The sequence below is a fragment of the Euprymna scolopes genome, chromosome 30 (assembly GCF_053919585.1).
Source record: "Euprymna scolopes isolate OS-2025 chromosome 30, ASM5391958v1, whole genome shotgun sequence".
Lineage (NCBI taxonomy): Eukaryota > Metazoa > Mollusca > Cephalopoda > Sepiida > Sepiolidae > Euprymna > Euprymna scolopes.
In genome coordinates, this window is record NC_136511.1 from 50,972,271 (window position 1) to 50,996,446 (window position 24,176).

The 24,176-nt window shown below is 33.9% G+C and overlaps 1 protein-coding gene across 1 annotated transcript in view; it reads left to right on the top strand.

Annotated features, from left to right (window-relative positions):
* Nucleotides 1-682: 682 nt before the first annotated feature.
* The window catches only part of LOC145254800 (ribosomal RNA small subunit methyltransferase NEP1-like), a 39,141-nt gene continuing 15,647 nt past the window's right edge, over nt 683-24,176 (top strand). The window contains exons 1-3 of the mRNA XM_080113587.1: nt 683-874; nt 13,392-13,493; nt 21,193-21,334. Of these exons, the coding sequence (XP_079969713.1) occupies nt 743-874; nt 13,392-13,493; nt 21,193-21,334 (376 nt within the window). The 5' untranslated portion in view covers nt 683-742. The remainder of the gene's footprint in view (nt 875-13,391; nt 13,494-21,192; nt 21,335-24,176) is intronic.

Below are 24,176 nucleotides of genomic sequence, written 5' to 3' on the forward strand. Positions count from 1 at the left end.
TTCTTTCAGATATATTAAAAAACAAAAAATTCTGATTGGTTCAAAATATAATTATTTGTTTTTATTCAGGATAGTTTATGCGCAGACGATGTGCGCATAAATGAGTTTACATATAAATTGTGTTGTAAATCCAATATAAGGGAGGTTCTTTTTTTGGGGGGGGGGGTACTGCTCAAACTTTCGATTAGTAGCAACATTAAGAAAGGGCTTTTTTACCACCTCTCCTCCCTCACCCCCCCCCCAAAAAAACCCCACTCAATTTATCTTCATTAACAACAAACATTCCGATTATATGTCTTTTAAACGCTATCCGGTTAGACGGTGGCCCGAAAATGGGTGATCGTTTTACGTTGAATTTAGATGCGAAATTTATCCCTCACCCTAAATGTCTTCCTTTTCGCCCAAGTTTTTTTTAGGTTAGCTTAAAAAAGATAGAATCTCATTTGGAGAGGATGATTTAGTTAAGAATCTTTATCCACAAGTTTACCGCTTTCGGCAGTCGAAAATGATTTCTTAGCTACAAATTTAACGATTTCGTTTAATAAATTACCCCAGTCGAGAAGTCTCTAGTTTTTTGATTTAGGGCAGAACAAGATGCAGTGATGCACGATGACTACAATTGCAGCTGGGAAAGTGGAAAAATTAAGTGGTAAGAGTTATCTCCCCTGAGAAGCGCTCTTTTTTTAATGATTTTTACTTCCGGTAAACTTATTTGGTTCTTTGTGACAAAATATTTATCAATATGTCCGACGAAAGTGATCACGAGGAAACTAAAGAAAAACAAAAAATTATCCGACTTTTCAATTCGCGGCGAAATGTCGAAAAGAGGCGTCTGATTGTTGTTCTAGAAAACGCGTCACTAGAAATTGTAAAGGTAAAATGACATTTTTAAAACTCTTCATTTCTTTCGTTTTTAAACAAAACACGTGGTCGCTTTTTGTAGCCCCCCAAAATCTAAGTTTTTATTTTTCGATTAATATTATATACATAGTATATATTGAATAATACCAATTTTTTATTAGACAAGAATGAGTACACATGCAAAATACGGACTGTGCTATTTTTTTTTTTTTTTTATTGGATTTTCAAGTAACATTCAATTTTTACGATATTTTTGTTTATGAAATTAGTAGATGAAATTACAGAATAGTTACAAAAGCACCTTCCCTATGCTAAGAATGGGTTTCTGAATAACAACGTTATTTCAACACGATCCGAATTCTGCATAAGATCCAAACAATATATGTTAGACATTGCTTTATCGATGCTTGTTCAGATAGTAAACAGATAATTTGGTATTATTATACAAACACCGTGACAGCGAATTAGTAAAATCTTTTACGTAGTATTCTGTTACGTTTCGGTGTGCTGAACACGAATCTGAAAACTGGGTTAGGGTTAGGGTACATTTTTTTCTACTAATTCGCTGTCACGGTATTTGTATAAATTTACCGATAAGTTTTTTAAATATGCCGTTTTAAGCAAAAGCAGTACTACGTGCTTCACTGCTTAATTGTCATGTCGAAAATAGTAAGATATCGAAAAATTACGAAAATTCGTAGAGTAGAACTACTGTTGTTTTGTTACTTTTCTACCTAACCGGATAAGTTTTTAGTGTTTTTATTTAATGTAAAATGTTTATTCGCTTCGAAAAATGAATAATGTTGACGGCTGCCGACGAACAAGAAAAGATGGCCGCGATGTCTTTGAAGATTTGATAATCACTTCAAAATAAGAAATAAAACAAAATGGTGTTAGAAACCCACCCAACAAATGTCACTGTAAAATTTACTGGATGGGTTTCTAACACCTTTGATAACCTTTATTTGTTATATATGTGTTTGTTGACAACTTTTTCGAATCTGTGTGTATAATAAAACAAACCCACTTTTAAGTATAAATAACTTTCTGCGGGCTGAATTTTCGTAATTTTTTAATATATTACTATTTTCGACATGACAATTAGTACGTAATATGGGTTTGTATTACTGTACACATAGATTCGAAAAAGTTGTCAAAAAACAAATATAGAACAAATAAATGTTATCAAAGGCAAGATAAGTTACTTTTCTACCTAACTGGATATATTTTTTGTGTTTTTATTCAGTGTAACATGTTTATTCAGCTCGAAAAACATGCAGTGTTTACCGATGTATTGGAAAATTCAAAATGGCAGCCGACTCTCTCTCGGAGAGGGTACGTTTGGGAAAAGGTATTATAAATAATAAACTAGACAAAATACTGTTAGAAAACAACCGAATACATGTCAACTTATGTCACGGTAACATATATTGAGCGAATTTCTAACAGTATTTTGTCTAGTTTATTATTTATAATACTTTTTCCCAAACGTACCCTCTCCGAGAGAGAGTCGGCTGCCATTTTGAATTTTCCAATACATCGGTAAACACTGCATGTTTTTCGAGCTGAATAAACATGTTACACTGAATAAAAACACAAAAAATATATCCAGTTTGGTAGAAAAGTAACTTATCTTGCCTTTGATAACATTTATTTGTTCTATATTTGTTTTTTGACAACTTTTTCGAATCTATGTGTACAGTAATACAAACCCACCGTTATTATTTCAGCACGGCACTCCCTGCATGAGTACCAAAATAAATATTACGTCAGCGTAAATGGACTTTTTTTTTTTTTTTATTTAAACGGTGGTCTGGTCACCACTTATCAAGGCCCGGAAGCCACTCAGGGATAAGGGTTATTGCAAGTACAGTACGTTAGTGTGGAGATTTGATGAAGTGTTTACTTAAGGGGGCGGTTCATTAGGAATTTGTTAACGTTGGACTTGAACACATCCAAGTTGTAGTCAGGTGGGAAGCAGGCAGATGGAACAGAATTCTACAGGCGTGCACTTCTAAGAAAGAAGCTTTGTTCATGGAATCCACGTTTTGATTTAGGCATAGATAAAGAGTGGGGGAAATTTTTCACAGTGGATTCAGCTAGACGGGTGTTTTTCGTGAAAGATTGGCGAGGGGGGGACCAGAGACTTCTCGTTTAATGACCGAGCACAGAAGATCAAGTGCAGCAGCATCAGAACAGATCCTACACTTTGTTCCTAGCCAAATTGTTTGGTATCACAGTGTCTGATATTTCTGTACAATAATTTTTAATAGTATTTTCAAGTTCAAGTTTTATGATATCTTTTTTTTTTATTATTAAATTGTAAGGTGAAAGTACAGAATAGTTACAGAACATGCGGCGCTTATTTGGGATTTGGTCTTTATCTAAGAAAGATAACTAGCGTTTACTAAGGAAATAATGTTATTTTGTTGTACAGTTTAGTGAAGACATTAAAAAATGAAAATATTGGGGGGGAAAAAAGTTATATTGTATGTACCTGTTATGGAATGAAGTTCCACGATTTCTCCATTCCTTATGACCTAACTTAGATTGTTAATGAACCCACCCGTGTGCCCGACACCGACAGTCAGTATGCAAGTCTCCTAAACCTTTTTCTCACAACTTGCTCTGAGCTATGTTCATCTTCCATTCTGTCTCCACTGGGATCTTCTCAGTTGAATCAGTTAAGATAAAAATAAAATGTAATAAGTCCTTTGACATATCTCTCCATCGTATAGTAAATCAATACTCTATGGCTGACTGGGATAGCTTCTCTACATTTATATCTGATCTACCTCTGCGTTCCATGTTTAAAAAGAATGTGTCCTCAGACCTGACAGAATGGTTAATTGTAGGTAGAGACAGCTTTATACTCTCTTAAAAATTCCAACAAAAACCTAACAGCCAACTGTGGTTTGCTCCAGAATGTGCTGCTGTCATTGCACACAGAAATCACTTTTTCCATTGCTTCCAACATAACAGATATACTGAACCTAAAGCCGCTCTCAGGACTGCCAGCAACCACTGTAAAAGAATAATAAAGAATGTGAGAGATTTGTATGCTCAATCAGCTAAGTCCAAAATAGCTGACCAGCAGCTTAGTTCCTACCAATTTTGGCAGATAGCAAATATGGTCCTGAACAGAAACGTGTGCTCTGTCCAAACCATCAATGAACCTGAGGTAATCTCGTCAGCATCAGACAGTCAAACTCTTTGCCAAGAACTTTGCAACTAATTCTACCCTATGCGATTAAGGCCGCTAATCCGTCGTATTTCCTCCTGTATCTGAAAGCATGCTATGCGGCATACAAATATCCGTGTGTGATGTTGTCAAGCTAATCAAAAACCTTGATTCTAGTAAAGCAACTGGCCCTGACAGCATTCCAATTATAGTGTTCAAAAAGCTTCAACCAGAACTAGCTCCAATACTTACAAAGCTGTTTAAAGAGAATTGCTTCCCAACACCCTGAAAAATCTCATCAGTATGCCCTGTATTTAAGAATTCAGATGATCGGTTATCTTCCTCTCAGTACAGACCAATAAGTCTCCTGTGCGTTGCTGGAATCTGTTTTAAATAGAGAAGTAGTCAACCCCCTCGGCAAAAATAACCTTCTTAGTGACATGCAATATGGTTTCCGTTCTGCTAGATTTACAGCAGATGTGCTAAGTTATATCTCATAGGATTAGCGAATCTCTCGATGGGGCTTCCTTCCAAGGGAAATTGCTCACGATATATCAAAGGCCTTTGATAGGGTATGGCATAAAGGTTTACTTCACAAAATCTCCAGCTACAGTATAGCTGGAAATGTCTTCTCAGTTATTAACTCACTTTTCGTTCATAAGAGTAGTGGTTGATGGGCTGAAATCAGAAGCTCACAGTATTAATGCTGGAGGGGCCAAACTCTCTTCCTGATCTACATCAGTGACCTCCCAAATCACATCCTAAGATCGTTCGTAGACATTTATGCTGATGATACTACCATCTATGACAACACATCAAAGGCTGTAAATGGCCAAGTTCTCTCCTCTGCTCGTGATTATGTGGTTCAATGGGGAAAGAGATGGCTGGTTACTTTTAATGCATCTAAAACCAAGCTTCTATCTTTTCATCATCAACGCTCTGATCCCTGTCTGGCATACATTGAAATGAATGGCTTTTGTCTTGGGGAGGCTCCATGTTTTGACAAGCTTCTGGGTTTGACCTTTATGCCTGATTTTATATTTCACTGCTGATTCAATTCTCTACCTATATAAGAACCAGGTACATCCAAAGATGAAGTACTATTGCCACATCTGGGCAAGAGCTGCTAGAAGCAGCTTATCATGCCTTGACAGAGTTCAAAATAGACTTCGTAGCCTAGTGGAGGATGCCCTTTTCTCTTCCTTGCAACCTCTTTCCTACAGAAGAGACGTTGCGAGCCTGTCTCTGCTTTATTGTTATTTTTATGGCAAGTGCTCTGAACTCCAATCTATGGTCCCCTTTGCCAAACTTTAATGAATAACACTCATCTAACTGAAACCACTATCAATAATATCCCTCACTCTTTATCTGTGCCTAAACCTAAATGTAGATTGCATGAATTAAGCTTTTTTCTTAGAACTGCACGCCTGTGGAACTCTATTGCGTTTGCCTATTTTCCAGCTGACAACAATTTTGTTGTTTTCAAGTCAAACATAAACAAATTCTTGATATGCTGTCTCCTTAAGTAATCCAATTTACCAAATTTCCACTACTAACGATTATTACATGTTTCCTTTGACCACCATGCAGTTCTAAGAAAGAAGCTTAATTCATTAACCCTTATCCTCAAGTGACTTTCAAGCCTTGATAAGTGGTGCCTCTTATGTAAAAAAAAAAAAAAAAAAAAAAGAAAGAAAAAATCACTTAATTTGATCAAGTAGATTTTTTTGTTTTACAGAGGAAAACCAAATTTTTATGAGATTGGTAATATCCTGCCATTTCATTTATTTCACGCACGAGGAGGAGGTACACAAAGGGAGATAATTTCATCACCACTTAAAGTTTGTCTAAATTTGACAAGATTATTTTGAAACATAGGCAGAAAAAATACCTACATAAATATTTTAGTTCTTTTCATTTAACTTTACAGAGTTTCTCTGTCCTTTTTTTTTTATCCCTTTTTCATTTTGTCTTTTGTTGATAACTTTAAGGCACCCCCCCTCCTCGTCCGTGAAATAAGCAAGATGGGCGCGATTGATCTCATTAAAATTAGATTTTCCTCTGTAAAAAATTGATCAAATTAAGTGCAATTTTTTTGTCGGATGAGTGTTGGTGATTTAAACTGAGTTATCTCCCCGTGGCGTGTTAAAAAAATTCATGGATGTCTACCTTCGTTGCGCTCTCATAAAACCATGTTTTTCTGCTGTAAGTAAAAAAAACTACTCGATGAAATTAAGTGAATTTTTTTATCGGAGATCTTCAGTCCAAAACGGATACGTACAATATGACCTTTTTTCTATATTTTCATTTTTTTATGTCTTGATTAAACTGTACAAGTACCCACTTTTAATCAATTTAAACAAAATAAAAAGGAAATAAAATGTAACAATAAAACAATGTTAATCAAATACAAAAAGTAAATAAAGTTGTTCACCTAAAACAAAAATCGGCACTTCTGCAGTATTCGGGTGGCCGCCATTATTAGGGGTTGATAACTCCAATTTCTTTATAATCAAATAAATAACAAACAAGATTTTTTTTTTTTTTTTTTTTTTTTTTTTTTTTTTTACCAAATAGAAAAATATTTGACAACCAAAACATTTATTGTATAAAAATGTATCAGAATATAATTGTAAAAACATTTATTGAGAAGGCATCATAGGAAAATATAATTTTAATAAAACAGTTTTGTAATCGAAGCAACATTGGATTTTTATAAAATAAATGTTTTTTTTTGTTTTTTTAACAAATAATTTTCATAAAACATTTTTCGAATTAAAGCAACATTGAAGGGTCAACAACAAAATTGATAATTTAAATGAAACGTTTTTCCAAATTAAAGCAATATCAGAATTTTTTTTCAAAACATTTTTTGAATTGCAAAGCATATCTTGGCGACAGTTTAGTAAAGCGCACCCAAAAACATGGCGGCTGCCCAAATACTGCAAAGATGCCCCTCCCCACCCAAATCATATCGCATATTGTTTCCTGATTGCCAAAATGACACGATGGAATACTCCCTTTTGAACTGAACAGATGCAACATCTTTTTGTTTTGTTTTTTTTTGCAAAAAGCAAAACTTATAATTTTGGGGGGAAAATTTTTACCTGGTTTCCACCTTAACATTTTCCTTTAAAATGACATTTTTTAAGGTTTTCGACTGTGCTGAAAACGAATATCGCATTTAAATTTTTTGTAAATAAGTAGTTTTCCAGATATTAAGCAATGTAATTTCTTGTTATTGTTCATGACCATTTTGGTACTTGCAAGTGTGCATGTAAACGGGACATGTAATTGTTAGCATTTTTTCACGTTTGGCGGCAGAGGGGAGGAAGAGGGAATGGGGGTTCACAAGTTCTAAACATTTAAAAACACTTAAAATAATGTTGGGAGGGGGGCTTGTTTGGTTTAAAATTTGTCTTGAAAAGGTCTCCCCAGTAAATATTACTTAATTTTTTCCTGATTTTTTTAAAACTGTTAACACAAAAAAACGAGAGTAGGACTGCATAACACACACCCTTGTATTTTTTTCTTTTCATCTTTTTTCAACGGATTATTATTGATTAGACACTACTCTACCATATTAGCAAAAGATTAAATATTTAGTTGCCCGATCGTAAAAAAAAATGGTGGGGACTTGGGTGCTATCAGCCAGAAGTGAAATTGAAAGCAATATTTTGTAAATAAAAAAATCTAGCATGGGTACCCAGTGTTAATTTCTCTTTGAGTTATATTGATTTCATTTACACGGACTTTAGGGGCTTTTTTCCTGTAATGTTCCAGAAATACTATTTTTTTTTTTCATCTACAATGATTTATTTTTATTTAAAAAAAAACACAAACACAAATATGTGTTTTTTTTTTAGTACTTAAAACTTTAACTTTAATAAGGGTGTTTTTGTTTACAAAAAATAATACATTTTCACTTAAATTAAAAACAAAATAATGTATTCATTTTATTCCGTGATCATTACTTAATAAATACTGGAAAATTCATTAAAATTGGTTGGTTTCCTGAATTTTGATGAATTTTTAAATGAAAGGAGAGGTTAGAATGTTTATGCATTTTCGAGATCGGCCATTCATTTTGCACTTACGGGTTATTAAGTAATGATTACGGAATATAATGACACCCATTATTATTTTTTAAATGTTACTGGAAATCTATTTTTTTGTGTAAACAAAAATACCTTTACTAAAGTTATAGTTTGAAAAAAATTATAAAATCGCATGAATTTATTTTGCTTTTTTATGAAAATAAACCATCATAGATTGTAACAATTTAAAAAAAAAAAAAGAATTATCACTACGTATTTTGTGCAAATATTTCAAGCGGACAACGAACTAACTAACTATCGCCAATATCATTATGTGACTTTATTCAAGTTCTATATGCCTTTGTTTACTTCCGTTTTCTGCTGACTGTTTTGCTTCACAATGAATGCCCTGAAAAAGTCCCTTCTGATTAATGTTTATCTTGACTCTTTTTCAGTGTACTGTGTTAATAATGTTGTTATAACGAAGAAAAATTAATTTTCTTGAACTAACGATATTATCATCGAATCAAGCGTTGTTTATTCAATATTTTTACCAAAAAAAGAAAAATAATTGCAAAAATTATTTCATCTATAAATATAAAAGCGAAAATGTATGTATGTGTGTTCGTTTTTTCTGTGTGTCTACAAAAGGCTTCTTTCAGAGAAGCGGTCGCTCACTTCACAACTTTTTAAAAAATTTTATATCACATAGAAATCATAATATCTCACAGTTAACAACAAAACTTGCCTGTCTATTTAATTTGCTCGATTTCGGGAAGATAAATATTCAATATTTGTCGCTCGCCGCATGTGGGTTAGTCTTTTTCCTATAATATCTTGGGGGCGAGGAAAAAAGCGTTCAGCAGTAAATGAAATCCCGCAGTCAGCACCTGCTAAATCCAAATAATTAAATAAATTCAAACGTATTTCCGTAAGCATGTCGCGGTGGGGCAATGGTTAATTTTTCACAACTTTGCCTCAACGGTTCGGGTTCGATCTTCATACTTACTTTTTTTTTTTTTTTACCTCCCCCCCCCCCCCCCCAACACCCGGGCAATGCCGGGTACCCCTCGCTAGTCTATAATATAAAAGCGAAAATGTGTGTGTGCATTTTTTTTTTGTATGTCTGGCAAAGGCTTTTGGAGGGCAAAAGGGACACTAATTCTTACGACTTTTTATATACTTTCTAGATTATAATATCTCCGATTTACGAAACGAGGTCATGTCTATCTTTTCTTTCAGCAACTTTTATGTTATAAAATTTGCGCTGCGCTGGGATTTCATTTTTTTTCTATGGTGTGATGTCTTACCTAAAAAAAACTACACGTTGACGTTCGTTTAACCACCTGCTTTTTTTAAATGTTTAATTTCAACCATTATCACTTCTCTACCCTCATAGCGTCGTGGTAAGTTATCAGGCTATTTGCCTCAAGGCTTTTTCTTTTACACCTACAAACAGCTGGGCAAAAATGGGCACCCCCACTGTTATTAATAAAGTAACATTTTTAGCGACAAAAGGAGGGTGGACCTGTAAATTCACCCTTGTCCGTTCGTCCTTCGCACTTTTCTCAATAACTACATCTTGGAATTTTTTTTAAATTAAACATTATATGAGTAAAAAAAGTAACAGAACAGATTTTCCAGGAAAACTCCGGTACCCCCCCCCCGACCCCTGTCACTAGGGGTGCCTTTCGGGTTAAAATGGCTAAAATTGACATTTTTGTGTTTATCAAAAAAAAATTGATGCCTTGAATTTTTATAAAACTTTTTGAAAAGTTGTAACTAACTGATTTCTATATAATTTTGTTTGTCTATAATTCACGATAACACTTGGGTGTTCCCTAGCGGCTCTTTTAGCGTTAATAAAAGCACTCCAATTTTGGAACTATTTTACCATATTTGTCCAAAATTTTCAGCCGTTTTGCATGGTGCTGAACTCAAATTTAAATATGTTAAGGCCTTGGAGACTTTTGGGGCTAAATGGGAGAGAGGGGGCAAATGATGGACTTAATAATTTCTTCTTTTTTTTTTTTTTTTTGCATGGTGCAGAATTCAAATTTACATATGTTAAGGCCTAAAACTGCACCATTTGTTCATTTTCACCAGGATTTGACGCCCCCTGGGGAATTTTAGGAATAAATTCTTTTATACCTTGTTCACGTGGGACCATGTATGCTTCACTTGTTTTACTTGTAATGCTTCAATGCTTTCTTTGCATGTATGAACATGTAAACATCAGAGTAAGACATTTTTTCTATAATTTTGAAAAAAAAATAAATATGCATATCAGAAACACACAAAAAAAAAAAAAATTAAAAACATGGGGAAAATTGAGGCAACGATTCATTTGTTTACCTACAGATGCACAGTATTGGAAAAAAATATGCAGACAGTTTTGTCCCTCCCACTCATTCCATCTCTGGAAAAATCTTCAGAGAAAAATAAAGAAATTCCTACATATATTCATAAATATTTTGCCAGGACCACTGCGAAAAAGGTAGGTTCTCTCTACTGTGCTAGAAAGCTACTAATGCCCGAAAGTATCCTGTACCTCTATAAGGCGACCATTCGCTCATGTGTGGAGTATTGCTGTCATATTTGGTCTGGTGCATCTACTATTACTAGTCTCTCACTCCTAGACAAGGTTCAAAAGAAAGTCACCAACCATCGACAAAATGTAGCATCCCTCTGCCTGTTCTACAAGTATTTTAATAGTGAATGCTCCGATGAACTGCAAGCACTTAACGACGTAAATACCCCCAACAAACCCGACAAGCAGCTAAATCCCACCCCTTCACAGTTGAGATCCCTAGTTTCTTCCCCAGAACCGCTAAGCTTTGGAATTCCCTTCCGAGTTCCTACTTCCCCAACTATACTGACATGCAGAAGTTCAAATGTAACGTGAACTGACATCTTGCTGCCCAACTCCCCATATAGTACCCCTGTAGCTTATGTCCCTGATAGTAGCCCCCACATCAAAGTGGCAATGTGCCTTGTTTGAGGTGAAAATGTAATAATAAAAAAAAAATTGAATAAGCTTTCCTTGTTTTATTACAAGAAAAATAAAATAATTAAACAAAATTATTATGCTTACCGTGATCCATAGTTTCCCAAATTGTACTTAAATGATAAACAGGGGAAGTAACTGCAGTCTTGTTACATTTTCGTGGCAGATCAATGAATCCTAAAATTTTGAAAGTACATGTTTTATGTAATAATGCAGTAATAGTTAACTAATTACGATATGACAGTTAAGTAGATAACATTGATTTTTTTTTTTTTAATGGAAAATCAGTTTTGCTGATTTTGATTTCATTCTCATAACAAAGAAGCACCCCTTTTTGTAAATTATTGCGGGTTTTTTTTTTTTTTTTTTTTTTTTCAATGCAAACAAATTATCAGCGTGAATTTACATTAATAAAAAAAGACGATCGAAAACAAAAATTATTATTAGCGACATAAATTATTTAAAATGAAACCATTCAAGAACTAGTTGAAACCAATTTATTTTGGAGTACTTCCACAGAATTTTAAGTGGACTTTTTTTAACCCTCAACTAAGCCTAACCTTAATTTTAAGTTTAGTTCAGGCAAAATTAGCTTGATTCTGTTCAGATTCTGTAGAAGCACCTATTTCGGTTTATTTGTGTTTAAAAAAAAAATCAGGGTTTTAATGTAAAATTATAAGCTTGTGAAGTTACCATAAGTATTGGTTGTAAATAAAGTATGTTATTTCAGTAAGTCGACCTGGAAGGAACACATATACATGATATTTCAAAGGGATGTGATTTTGTTGCTTGTCAGGTAAATCAAGGGTTTTGTGCCAAAACAAGTACAGGAAGGCAGCATTACGGTGATGGGACAGGGGTTAGAGGTTAGTTTACAGTCTAGGACCTATGAGATTGGAGATTCTTTTGATTTTTTTTTTTTTTTTATATACTGTCTAATAGAGAGAGAGTAGTATTCGGTGTACCAACCCAACAGATGTTGCTGCAATACTCCATGCATATGTGATAGAGATGGGCCTGCCACTTAAATTTATTTGTGAAGCCATAACTAGAGAGAAATTTAAGCAAAATAGAATATAATTTCAAAATAAATGAAGACTAGCAAATGCAGTGTAAAAAAATTAATGATTTGCTGCACACAGCGCCATCTGTTAGTGGCAACAGGATTATCAAGTTTTTTTCTCATGATTTTGTCAGGACTGAAAAAAGGTTTTGGAAAATCAGTATTATACCTGAAAACTTCTTTTTTATTTATTTTATTTATTTTATTCTTTTATTTATTTTATTTTATTTCTTTTATTTCTTTTATTTCTTTTATTTATTTTATTTATTTTATTTATTTATTTTATTTTATTTATTTATTTTATTTCTTTTATTTATTTTATTTATTTTATTTATTTTATTTATTTTATTTCTTTATTTTATTTCTTTATTTTATTTCTTTATTTTATTTCTTTATTTTATTTCTTTTATTTGTTTATTTTGTTTTATTTATTTATTTCTTTTATTTCTTTATTTTATTTTATTTCTTTATTTTATTTTATTTCTTTTATTTGTTTATTTTATTTTATTTCTTTTATTTCTTTATTTTATTTTATTTCTTTGTTTTATTTTATTTCTTTTATTTGTTTATTTTGTTTTATTTATTTATTTCTTTTATCTTTTTATTTATTTACTAGTAGATGCCCGGTATTAAACGTAACGCTTAATTCCTTTTTAAAAAAAAGTTAAGTAAAAGAAAAATAACGGAAAGAAACTAAGACATGTGCATGCGAATGTTTTTTCTAAACAGTTCACTTCTTGTAAGTGAAAAAAAATTTTTTTAAAAATGCTTGAGCTGAGATCGAAACTAAAACCTAAAAAGAGAGAGTCAAGTAGGATAACCATTAGGTCAGCTTGCCACAATCTTTAAAAAGTGATTTCAAACCTACTTATTCTTAACATAAACTGTCATGTGAACGATTTGCACATGAACAGTCGTGGATCAGTTGAGAAACAGATAAAAATCCTATGACCTGCAAGTACCAATTTTTTAATTTTGACGTTTTAGCAGTCCTTTTTTTCTGGATGCAAACCGATTGTTTTCCACATGTCTGAATACCCTATATACCAAATTTCAAGTCTAGATCAAAAATTCATTGAGTATATAGGTTGAAACATATCATCACACACACACACACACAGAGTCACTTTTGTAGATATTTATTTTTTATCGATATATATATATATATATATTTTTATTTTTTTTAGCAGCCAAATATTTTAATTAATCTTTCCTTTTTTTTTTCTTTTTCTTTTTCTTCAGATCGGCAAACAGTATGAATTATTAAACTGTGATAAACATCGACATCTTGCAAAGAAATTTAAGAAAGATATGTCAACATGTCGACCAGACATAACACATCAGGTAATACTTTCAATTTCATACAAAAATGTTTGTTACAATTTTTAATTTTTGAGATGAGGGGATGATTGTTTATACCATTTGGATTTATCGGACTAATGTTCGCATCTTGTGTGTCATTTGGTCAATATACACCTGAGGAAGGTTGAAGGTTACATCGACCGAAACGTTGCACAAATAACATTCATTGTGATAAAGCATAGAAATTGGAATTACATCAAGTATGCAAAAACTATCAAAATTCTTCCAGCAAACCAAAATGAGATAAAGGATTATTGTTATTAGTTGGATTAATCAGACTAATGTTTGCAACTTGTGTGTTATTTGCACAATGTTTCAGTCGATGTAACCTCCAACCTTCTTCAGGTGTATAAGTTACTGTTATGGAGAAGAAAAAAAAATCTTGTTAAAATTTTAAAATAGACAACACGAAAGCATATGATTTCACAATTATGCTTTGTCATCGCTTTTGTTTTGTAAACTTTTTTTTAAGCACTTACAATCGATTGTCTAATTATACATTAAGACTTGAAGACAACCATATTGTAGTCAGCCGGAAAGCAGGAAAACGGAAGACAATTCCACAGGTGTGCAGTTCTAAGAAAAAAAGCTTTGTTCATGGAATCTACGTTTAGGTTTAGGCACAGATAAAGAGTGGGGGGAATTATTGATAGTGTTTACAGCTAGACGAGTGTTTCTTGTGAAAGTTTGGCGAGGGGGGACCATAGATTGAAGCTCATTCGAACACTTTCCATGAAAATAACGATACATCAGAGACAAACTCGCAACATCTCTTCTGTGAGATAAAGGTTGTAAGGAAGAGAAAAGGACATCTCCTATGAGGCTACGAAGTCTATTTTGAACTCTATCAAGGCAGGCCAAGTCCTTTCTAGCAGCTCCTGCCCAGATGTGGCAACAGTATTCCATCCTTGGACGTACCTGGCTCTTATATAGATAGAGAATAGCATCAGCAGTGAGATATCTACCGGATCGATAGAAAGATCCCACCATTTTTCCAGCGGCCTTGGCAACAGATTTGATGTACGTGTTCCATTTAAGATCAGGAGTAATGGTCAAGCCAAGAAGTTTGTCAAAACTTGAGGCCTCCTTGTTTTGCTTGATATTTTTATTGATTTATAAATTTTTTGTAAATTTATTTTCAACTTAACCTAAATACGAAACCTCAAAAGTGTAGAGCTAAACCCCTCTCCATTTTCTTTATCAAACATGGCGATTTAGACACCTGAAGAAGGTCGCAGGTTACATCAACCGAAACATCGTGCAAATAACACGCAAGATGAGAACATTAGTCCAATTAATCCGAATAATACAAAGAAATATTAGTTTTCCACTTGTAACGGAATTCCACGTTTCTTTTTTAATTTCAGAAAAATGAGATTTCCATTTAAATCTTGACTTAAATCTCTGAACCTTTTTGGTCGAAATCATATTTTTTTTCTTTCTTCTTCCTCTCACCTTGCCTTCCTTTTCCCACTGACAGTTCTCTCTTATAACTAAAAGTACTCTCTGCTCTATCGTTGCTCAACTGAGCTCCAATCTATGGTAAAACATTCGCAACACTTATCTAGCTGCAACAACTGCGAACAATTTCCCTTACTCTCTATCTGTACCTAAAATTAAATGAAAATTCCATGAGCAGAGTTTCTTTCCTAGAACTGTCTGTATGTGGAACACAATACCGTGAGACTGCTTCTCTGCTGATTATATCATGGTCATTTTCAAATCTAATATAAATAAGTTCCTGTTCAGTTGTCTTAAATAATCTAGCCCTATCCTCATTCTACCTTTACTGATCATGTTGTTTAACCCTTATTCTAGAGTGGCCTTTGGTTCCTGATAAGCAGTGACCCCCCCCCCCCCCCAACAAAAAAAATGTCCTTGACTCTTTTTCTCATCTCCCTTCATCTTGCTTTGCCTTAATGTTAATTTTTGCCTTGGAGATTAGGATTTGAAACGATTCATTTTGGGAAGAGGGAAGTTAAATAACTTTTGTTTCATCAAAGAGTGGCTTCTTGCCCCACCTCCACCCCCATTAGAGTACTCAATGTTTTTCTCCTAATTTTGACTTTCTTAATTTAAACTGCTAAAAGTCTTATAGGGGAAGGAGTATTAGGATTAGTGAGATCATCTCGATTTCTACTTTTTTTTTTTTTTTTTTTTTTACACAATGATCACCACTTATCAAGGCCCGGAAGCCACTCAGGGATAAGGATTATTGCAAGTACATTACGTTAGTGTGGAGATTTGATGAAGTGTTTACTTAAGGGGGCGGTTCATTAGGAATTTGTTAACATAGGACTTGAACACATCCAAGTTGTAGTCCGGTGGGAAGCAGGCAGACGGAACAGTTCCACAGGCGTGCAGTGCTAAGCCATTGGTTACTCGCTGTTCGAACAGGTGAATCTCTCTCTGCTCTGAATATTCTGCAATTTAGACTTAAAATAAACATATCCAACCAAATGTAAAATCATCCCTCTACTTCTGAAAGGAATTAATTTACCACAAAAGACTCAATTTTGTCACTCAATCGACACACTGGTGCTACCAGATCAGGCTGTCTAAAGATATTGGCTTCCTGATATGAAATGCACCTAACATTGATGTTTTTTTGTTTTTCTATTTCCATTTGCAAAATTCAATTATGTTCTGCAAAATCATAAACAAAAACAACCCACCTTTTCCTTCTTCCCATTTCCCCTTTCTATTTCCCTGACTGGTTTCCTACCTTAAAATCTACCAAACATTAATAATGTAACTCTTTTCCCTTTCCCGTTAAGAATAAAAACCTACAAAATAATTGGATGCAACATTAATACTGTTTCCAAAATAACTGGATTTGGCATTAAATAAATCGAAAAGTGTTGATATGCCGTAAAACAAAACAACCAAAAAAAACACACCATTTGAAAAAAGAAAACATAATAAAATGCAAACGTATTTTCAAATTGACTTGTTTAAGAATATTGTTGTTTTTTTTTTTCTCCCCTCCATGAAGTATAAGATACCTTAAATAAGTTCCTATACTTTTTTTGTACAGGCATTTAAAATTGTTGTAGACTTTTTTGTACAGGCATTTAAAATTGTTGTAGACTTTTTTGTACAGGCATTTAAAATTGTTGTAGACTTTTTTGTACAGGCATTTAAAATTGTTGTAGACTTTTTTGTACAGGCATTTAAAATTGTTGTAGACTTTTTTGTACAGGCATTTAAAATTGTTGTAGACTTTTTTGTACAGGCATTTAAAATTGTTGTAGACTTTTTTGTACAGGCATTTAAAATTGTTGTAGACTTTTTTGTACAGGCATTTAAAATTGTTGTAGACTTTTTTGTACAGGCATTTAAAATTGTTGTAGACTTTTTTGTACAGGCATTTAAAATTGTTGTAGACTTTTTTGTACAGGCATTTAAAATTGTTGTAGACTTTTTTGTACAGGCATTTAAAATTTTTGTAGACTTTTTTGTACAGGCATTTAAAATTGTTGTAGACTTTTTTGTACAGGCATTTAAAATTGTTGTAGACTTTTTTGTACAGGCATTTAAAATTGTTGTAGACTTTTTTGTACAGGCATTTAAAATTGTTGTAGACTTTTTTGTACAGGCATTTAAAATTGTTGTAGACTTTTTTGTATAGGCATTTAAAATTGTTGTAGACTCTTAGAAAATTCGGTATGTTATTACTATACATCTCGTAAAGATAACTGACCAATTTTTATGATTTTAGGTTCAAATGAACAGCTACAACAGGAATTGGAATACACCCTACTATAGCCTGATTATCACAGTTGGTGAATTTCAAAAATGCAATCTGGAGATGAGGACATTTATAATGATATACAATAAAATTTTGTTTTAAACTTGGAAAAAATGCCACGGAAACATATGAAATGCTTTAGTCTGCTTTTGGATCATCTTGCATGAATCGAGCATCAGTTTTTGAGTGGCATAAGAGATTCAAGGAAGGCATGGTGTCTCTGAGGAATGATGAAATGTGTGGGAGGAGTAAGGAAGTCAGAACACCAGAGTTGATTGACCAAATAAAGAATTTCATTGATAAGGACCATCTTGTGTCTATAGACTCAATAAGTGCACAGTTTGATGTCAGTGTGGGAACTGTAAACACAACTACTCACAAGGAACTGAAGAGGCAAAGGATGCTTAGAGAAGATCAGAAAGAAAGACATTATCATGACGACAGGGAGATCATCGAGCTGATCAATTCAGATCACGCAGTTCTTGATGCTCTGGTGACCTGCAATGAAAGCTGGATCTATTGCTATGATCCAGAGATCAAGAAACAGTTCTTAGTGGAAGCATGCTGACTCTCCCAAACCTAAGAAGGTCAGACAGAGCAAATCCACCCAGAAACTTATGTTTCCTTTTTTGACAGCATGGGCATGATCTACATACACTGGACAGAGAGTCAACAAGGAATACTCTGTTGAGGTTTTAAGGGAGTTTAGAAGCAATTCAGTCAGAAGAAGCCAGCACTCTTCACATTGGATCAGTGGCATTTCCACTAGGACAGTGCACCAGTCCACAACTCCATCCTTATCACAAACTATTTGATGAAGATGGACATCACCCACTCAGACCTTGCTCCCTATGACTTTTGGTTATTCCCTAAGCTCAAGGAAAACCTTAGATGCTGTCGTTATGAGACAATTGAGGAAATGAAAGAGGATGTGACGAAGATCATTGACACTAAAGGACTTCTATGGAGCCTTCTAGAAGTTGTTGGAATGGTACAAGTGCATTGCAGCCGAAGGAGATTACTTCAAAGGGGACCAGAGTTTCATGTGTGTCTAATCAATAAAAGTGTCCATACGAAAAATGTCTGGAAACTAACTGAAAGCACTCCATAGTCCAAATCCAGCCTGAAATCAAAATTTTATCTGGAATCAATGTTGCCGATGAATCGGATCCTTATATTTTGGATGACTCTAACGTTTTTTTTGTTTTTTGTTTTTTTTTGTAACTGGGATTCTTCTTTAAATTTTAACTTGTTTAATTCAGTGATTGATGCTGTACAAATATCATGAAGCCTGTACATCCAATCATAGCCAGATATCAATAAGTTATATTGATATCAGCCAACTTAAGTTATGATCAGATGTATAGGCGTCACAATAATGTCCTTGTTTATTTATTCTTTGATATGGTTTGGTTGATTTGTTTTCTTTTTATGGCCTATCAACCTTTTTCGGGTTATTTAATGTCAAATACCATGATTTTGGTAAAAGGTTCACGCTTAAAGTTCTTTATATCTTGAAATGTTTATTCATGGTGTTTGATTTGGTTGTTTTGTAGAAAAGAAATTTGTTTTTGTAGAACATGATTGAGTTTTGCAAGAAGAAAGGAAGAAAAAACAATAACATCAATGTTTGGTGCATTTAAGTCAGGAAACCATTATCTTAAGAACATGATTGAGTTTTGTCATGGGAAAAGAAAATAACAACAACATCAATGTTTGGTGAATTTTAGGTTAGGAAGCCAATATCTTCAGACAGCCTATAGAATACTGATGCTATCGGATCCAGCTGTCTTCAGATTGTTCTTGAACCGTTTCTGCTGTCCTCCTGCACGTCTTTTTCCTTTGGATAGTTCAGCACAAAGGAGTTGTTTTGGGAGCCTTGAATGAAGCCTGCGGCATATATGACCTGTCCAATGAACCTGGCACTGCTGTAACATGGTGTGTACTGACGGAAGGTTTGACCAGGCTAAAACCTCTGTGTCTGGTATCTGGTCTTGCCACTTTTAATTTTCAACAATCTGCGGAGATAGATCATATGGAAATGGTTCAGTTTCTTGGCATGTTTGATATATACAATCCAAGATTCACAAGCATAGATGAGGGTGGTAAGAATCACTTTTAGCAACTTCAGTGAACCCTTAATTGCTCCAAATTCCACAACTGTAGATTGAACATTTTCTGTTATTTATTTATTTTACCAATATAAGTAAATGTGCAATAAGTCTACAAAACTCTCCTTTGCTCTGACACATTTTTTGTCTGACTTATCTTTGTAGCATATGTTGCATTAAAAAAAACTAGCCGAATCGCTAATCGGAGTTTGTTTGAAATCCGTACAACTTTGGCGTAAGCACAAAACGGTCTCTTGCACTTTTAAAATAATACGAACAGGAATGAAATCATTTGAAAATATTTATTTTCTGGTGAAAACGACAGCATGGAGGAGCCATGAGGTGGGATGTGTGTGCAAAAATGACACGGATAATGTGTCGCCTGTCCTGCCCGTAGTTGCCGCTCTCTTCTTATCTGATGCTCTATTTTATTGGCACAGATGACATCAAAACATTCCACCAGACGTTGTCTTGAAATGTCGGTCAGTCCCGATAACCTAATCTCCAGGAATTCAAGTCCCCCATTTTGACTTCTTTGACGTCATTTCTGTGGCACCTGGATCCATGATCTGACTGACTTTTCTTTGATGTTATTCCTGGTACCTGCCAAATATCCAACAGATAGTTGCTGGCTCGGTCATTAAATGACCAAACCAAAACATGCATGCATATTAACGACTTACGTCCCAAGTTAATGTTGCGTTTTCATTTAAGCCATGGCATGACATTACAAAACAAAATGCATATATAGGCATTGAGATCGAAAGAAAAAAAGAGGGAAAAAACATGTAACAATTTGGAAGGTATGCTTGACAAACACGCGAGTCTCTTCCTATCCTTTCAAAAGCAAGCTAACTGATTTGTGAGTCCTAGAAGGAATTACTGCCACACAACAGCTGATTGTAGCTAAAAACAAAGCTCTTATCTACCGAGGAGAGAGAAAGAAAGAGAGAACATATTGTGTTATATTGTAAATATGTCATCGATTTGTATATGAAATCAAACAGAAAATAAATAACTTTTTCTTTCACTAAAAAAAAAGTTTGTGTTAAAGTTTTATGTTCTTTGTAAGTCTCTACATACGTTTGCTCCATTTTAAAAGTAATTGTGTCACATCTTCTTGGTGTGCCAATTGGAGATTCTTTGACAGAAACAAGTGATAACATTTTCTTGTTTTAGTATAGTTTTTATTTTGAATTTATATTTAAGATTTTTTTTGTTTTGTTTTTTTTACTTGAGTCACCACTTATATAAAGGCCCAAAGGTTACTCGAGGATAAGGGTTACTGAAGGTGGTAGTATAGTAATCATTAATGGTGTAAATTAGGTGGAATTTGATTATTTATGAGGACAGTTCAACAAGAATTTGTTTACATTAGATTTGAAGGCTACCATGTTGTATTTAACTGGGAAGCAGGATAGCAAAACAATATTCCACAAGCGGACAGTTCTGCAAAAGAGGCTTTGTTCATGGAATCTCTAGATTTAGGCCCCGATAGAGAGTGAAGGAAATTATATATAATGGTTGTAACTAGCCGAGTCTTTTGTGAAAGTTTGGCAAGAGGGGGAACGATAGATTGGAGTTCAGTCGAGCACTTGCCATGAAAATAACGATAGAACAGATACAGGCTCGCAACGTCTCTTCTATGGGAAAGAGGTTGTAGGGACGAAAAAAGGACATCACCTACTAGTTTACGAATCCGGTTTTGAACTCTAGTGATAACTTTTTATTTGATTCTTAAACTTAATTATCCGATCATTAAACCAATGCAACCGTATTCAAAACGTCTTAAGCAACAATTTTTTCTCTCTCCTTAAAGTGTCTCTTGATGTTGCTCGACAGTCCTTTGAATCGAGCCAATCTACTGCAAGTCTACATACATACAGAGAAGAATGTCTTGATTGAAATCAACCCACAAACCCGAATACCTCGTACGTTTGAAAGATTCAGTGGCCTCATGGGTAAATATATTTGCTTCATTTGTTTTAGTTTTGAATTTCGTTTCAAATTTTATATTCATATATTTATATTAAAACTTATGAATTTTTTTTTATCAAAATAACATATTTATATTAAAACTTTGGAATTTTTTTATCAAAATCATATTTATCTCAAAACTGTTGAATATTTTTATAAAAATCCATATATTTATATCAAAACTTTTGAATTTTTTACCTTCTATTAAACAAGGGATATTACTACTAAAGCATAAGGGGCTAATATCATGAAGGGGGGGGGATGATTGTTCACCTTACATTTAAATTCTGCAATTTCATATAGCCAGGGAGAAGGGAGAGGATTCCAAAGGCAAGTGATACAAAGAAAGAAGCTATTCGAATAGAAAATTTTCCCACCTCTTGGAACCTCTACAGTTAAGATTCTGCTTCTACTTGGGTTTGTCAGACAGGAGGAGGGTATTATAGTGAAAGATACAAGATATAGAGAAAATATGATCGGATATTTATTTCTGATTTGAGTTTCAGTGATATCTTACGACCTCGAATGAAACCGATACATTGAGGGCATTGCTAAGGCTGCTGCAAAAAAGGTGGGCTCTCTCTACCGTGCTAGAAAGTTACTTATGTCTGAGAGTATCCTGTACTTCTACAAGGCCACCATTCGCCCATATAAAAAAAAAAGAAAAAAATCGTAGAAAAATGTTTATGATGTATACATATACTCGTCCCAAGCGGCTAGTAACTTTTCTATTTGACTAGTAAACGAAAATATTTAGTTGTCAAAAGTCAACTAAAGGTAAATTTGTCCATAGAGCCCTGAACTATAACTTTCTATTTAATGAATTTTCATAATTTTTGGATATATTACTATTTTCCATATGACATTTAGGTAAGTAATATTGTTTTTGCTTAAAATGATATATTTAAAAAAAAAATCTGTCGCTTCTATTTTGACAAACATCATTTAGGCAAACGCGTACAATAACTTAAAACAGGTGATTTTAGAGGATTTGAATGTGATTTTTGGATTCCCTGCAAAAAAAAAACATGCATGTATCAATTGTTAATATTTTAGATAGTCTAGAATTCATTTTATGCACAAAGATGTAATTTTTATTTTCATATGAGTCACCTTATCAAGCTTCGAGGCCACTCGAAGATAAGGGTTAAGGAGTGTACAGTAGTCAATGGGACAATATCGTAGTAATCATTAGTAGCGGAAATTTGTTAAATTGGATTACTTAAGAGGAACGACTCATCAAGAACTTGTTTACGTTGGACTTGAAGGCATCCATATTGTAGTCAACTGGAAGGCAGGCAAACGGTAGAGACTTCCACAGATGTGCAAATCTAAAAAAAAAGAAGCTTTGTTCATGGAATCCACATTTAGGTTTAGGCACAGATAAAAAATGGGGGAAATTATTGATAGTGGTTTTAGATAGACGAGTGTTTTTCATGAAAGTTTGGCAAAGGTGAGACCATAGATTGGAGATCGGATGAGCACTTGCCATGAAAATAGCGATAAAGCAGAGACGTTTCTTCTGTAGGAAAGACGTTGCAGAGCATAAATTTACAAATATATAAAAGATATATATATGAAAAAATTTTATGATTCCTTGTTTGAATTTTTGATGAATTAATAACTATTGTAAGTTATTCGATTTTTATTTTCATCATCAAATTTTCTCGCTTTTAATTGTTCCATTTAGTATATTGAGCTTTCGATTTTATCAATTTTCTAATGTAGCGATTAGTGATGGGACGATTCCAATACTTTAATGGGGACAAAAATGGATGATCACATTGAATGTTGCTAAGACTAAGCTTCTTTCTTTTAATAGCTACAAGAAACCTGCTCAACCACTAATAACCATAGCTAATGATGCATTACCTGAAAGTGTTTTGTTCAAACTTCTCGGCTTAATGTTCACGGGAACAGGAATGAAACCGATACATTGAGGGCATTGCTAAGGCTGCTGCAAAGAAGGTGGGCTCTCTCTACCATGCTAGAAAGTTATTTATGCCTGAGAGTATCCTGTACCTCTACAAGGCCATCATTCGCCCATGTATGGAGTATTGTTGCCAGATTTGGGCTGCTGCATCTGCAACGAGTCTCTCCCTCTTAGACTGGGTTCAAAAGAGAGTCACCAACCTAATAGGTCCTGCACTATTAGCTAGGCTTCAATCACTGTCCCATCAATGAAATGTTGCATCTCTCTGTCTGTTTTACAAGTATTTTAATGCTAGGTGCTTCCGCAAACTACAAGCCCTTATCTCCCCTCAACGGAAATATGCCCAACAAACCGGACAAGCAACAAAGTCCCACCCCTACGCAGTAGAAATCCCTAGATGTAAGAAAGCCTTCTACTCTAATAGTTTCTTCCCTAGGACTGCTAGACTTTGGAATTCCCTTCTGAGTTCCTGCTTTTCTGACTGTACTGACATCAAGTGTAATGTAAACAGACATCTTGCTGCTCAACTCCCTACATAGTACCCCTACAAGTTATATCCCAGATAGTTCCCCTTACATCAAAGTGCACTGCGCTTTGTTTGGGGTGAAAATGCAAAAAAATAAAAAATAAAAACAATTTAACTATAAAATTGTTATTTTTCCCGATTACTCTAAAAACACGTGTTAAAGATGCAGATGTTTACTCAAACATAAAAAGCACATTTGTAGAAGATGAGCTATAGATTTTCGTTTTGCTGGTAATTTAAAACCAATAAATATTTATTGGTCTTTCATTACTACCAGCAGTGGAAGATTTTGTTTTAAACAAAATCAAATAAAAGATAAAGGAATCGGTTTTGGCATTGGAAAATAGGCATAAATTTTTTCCATACC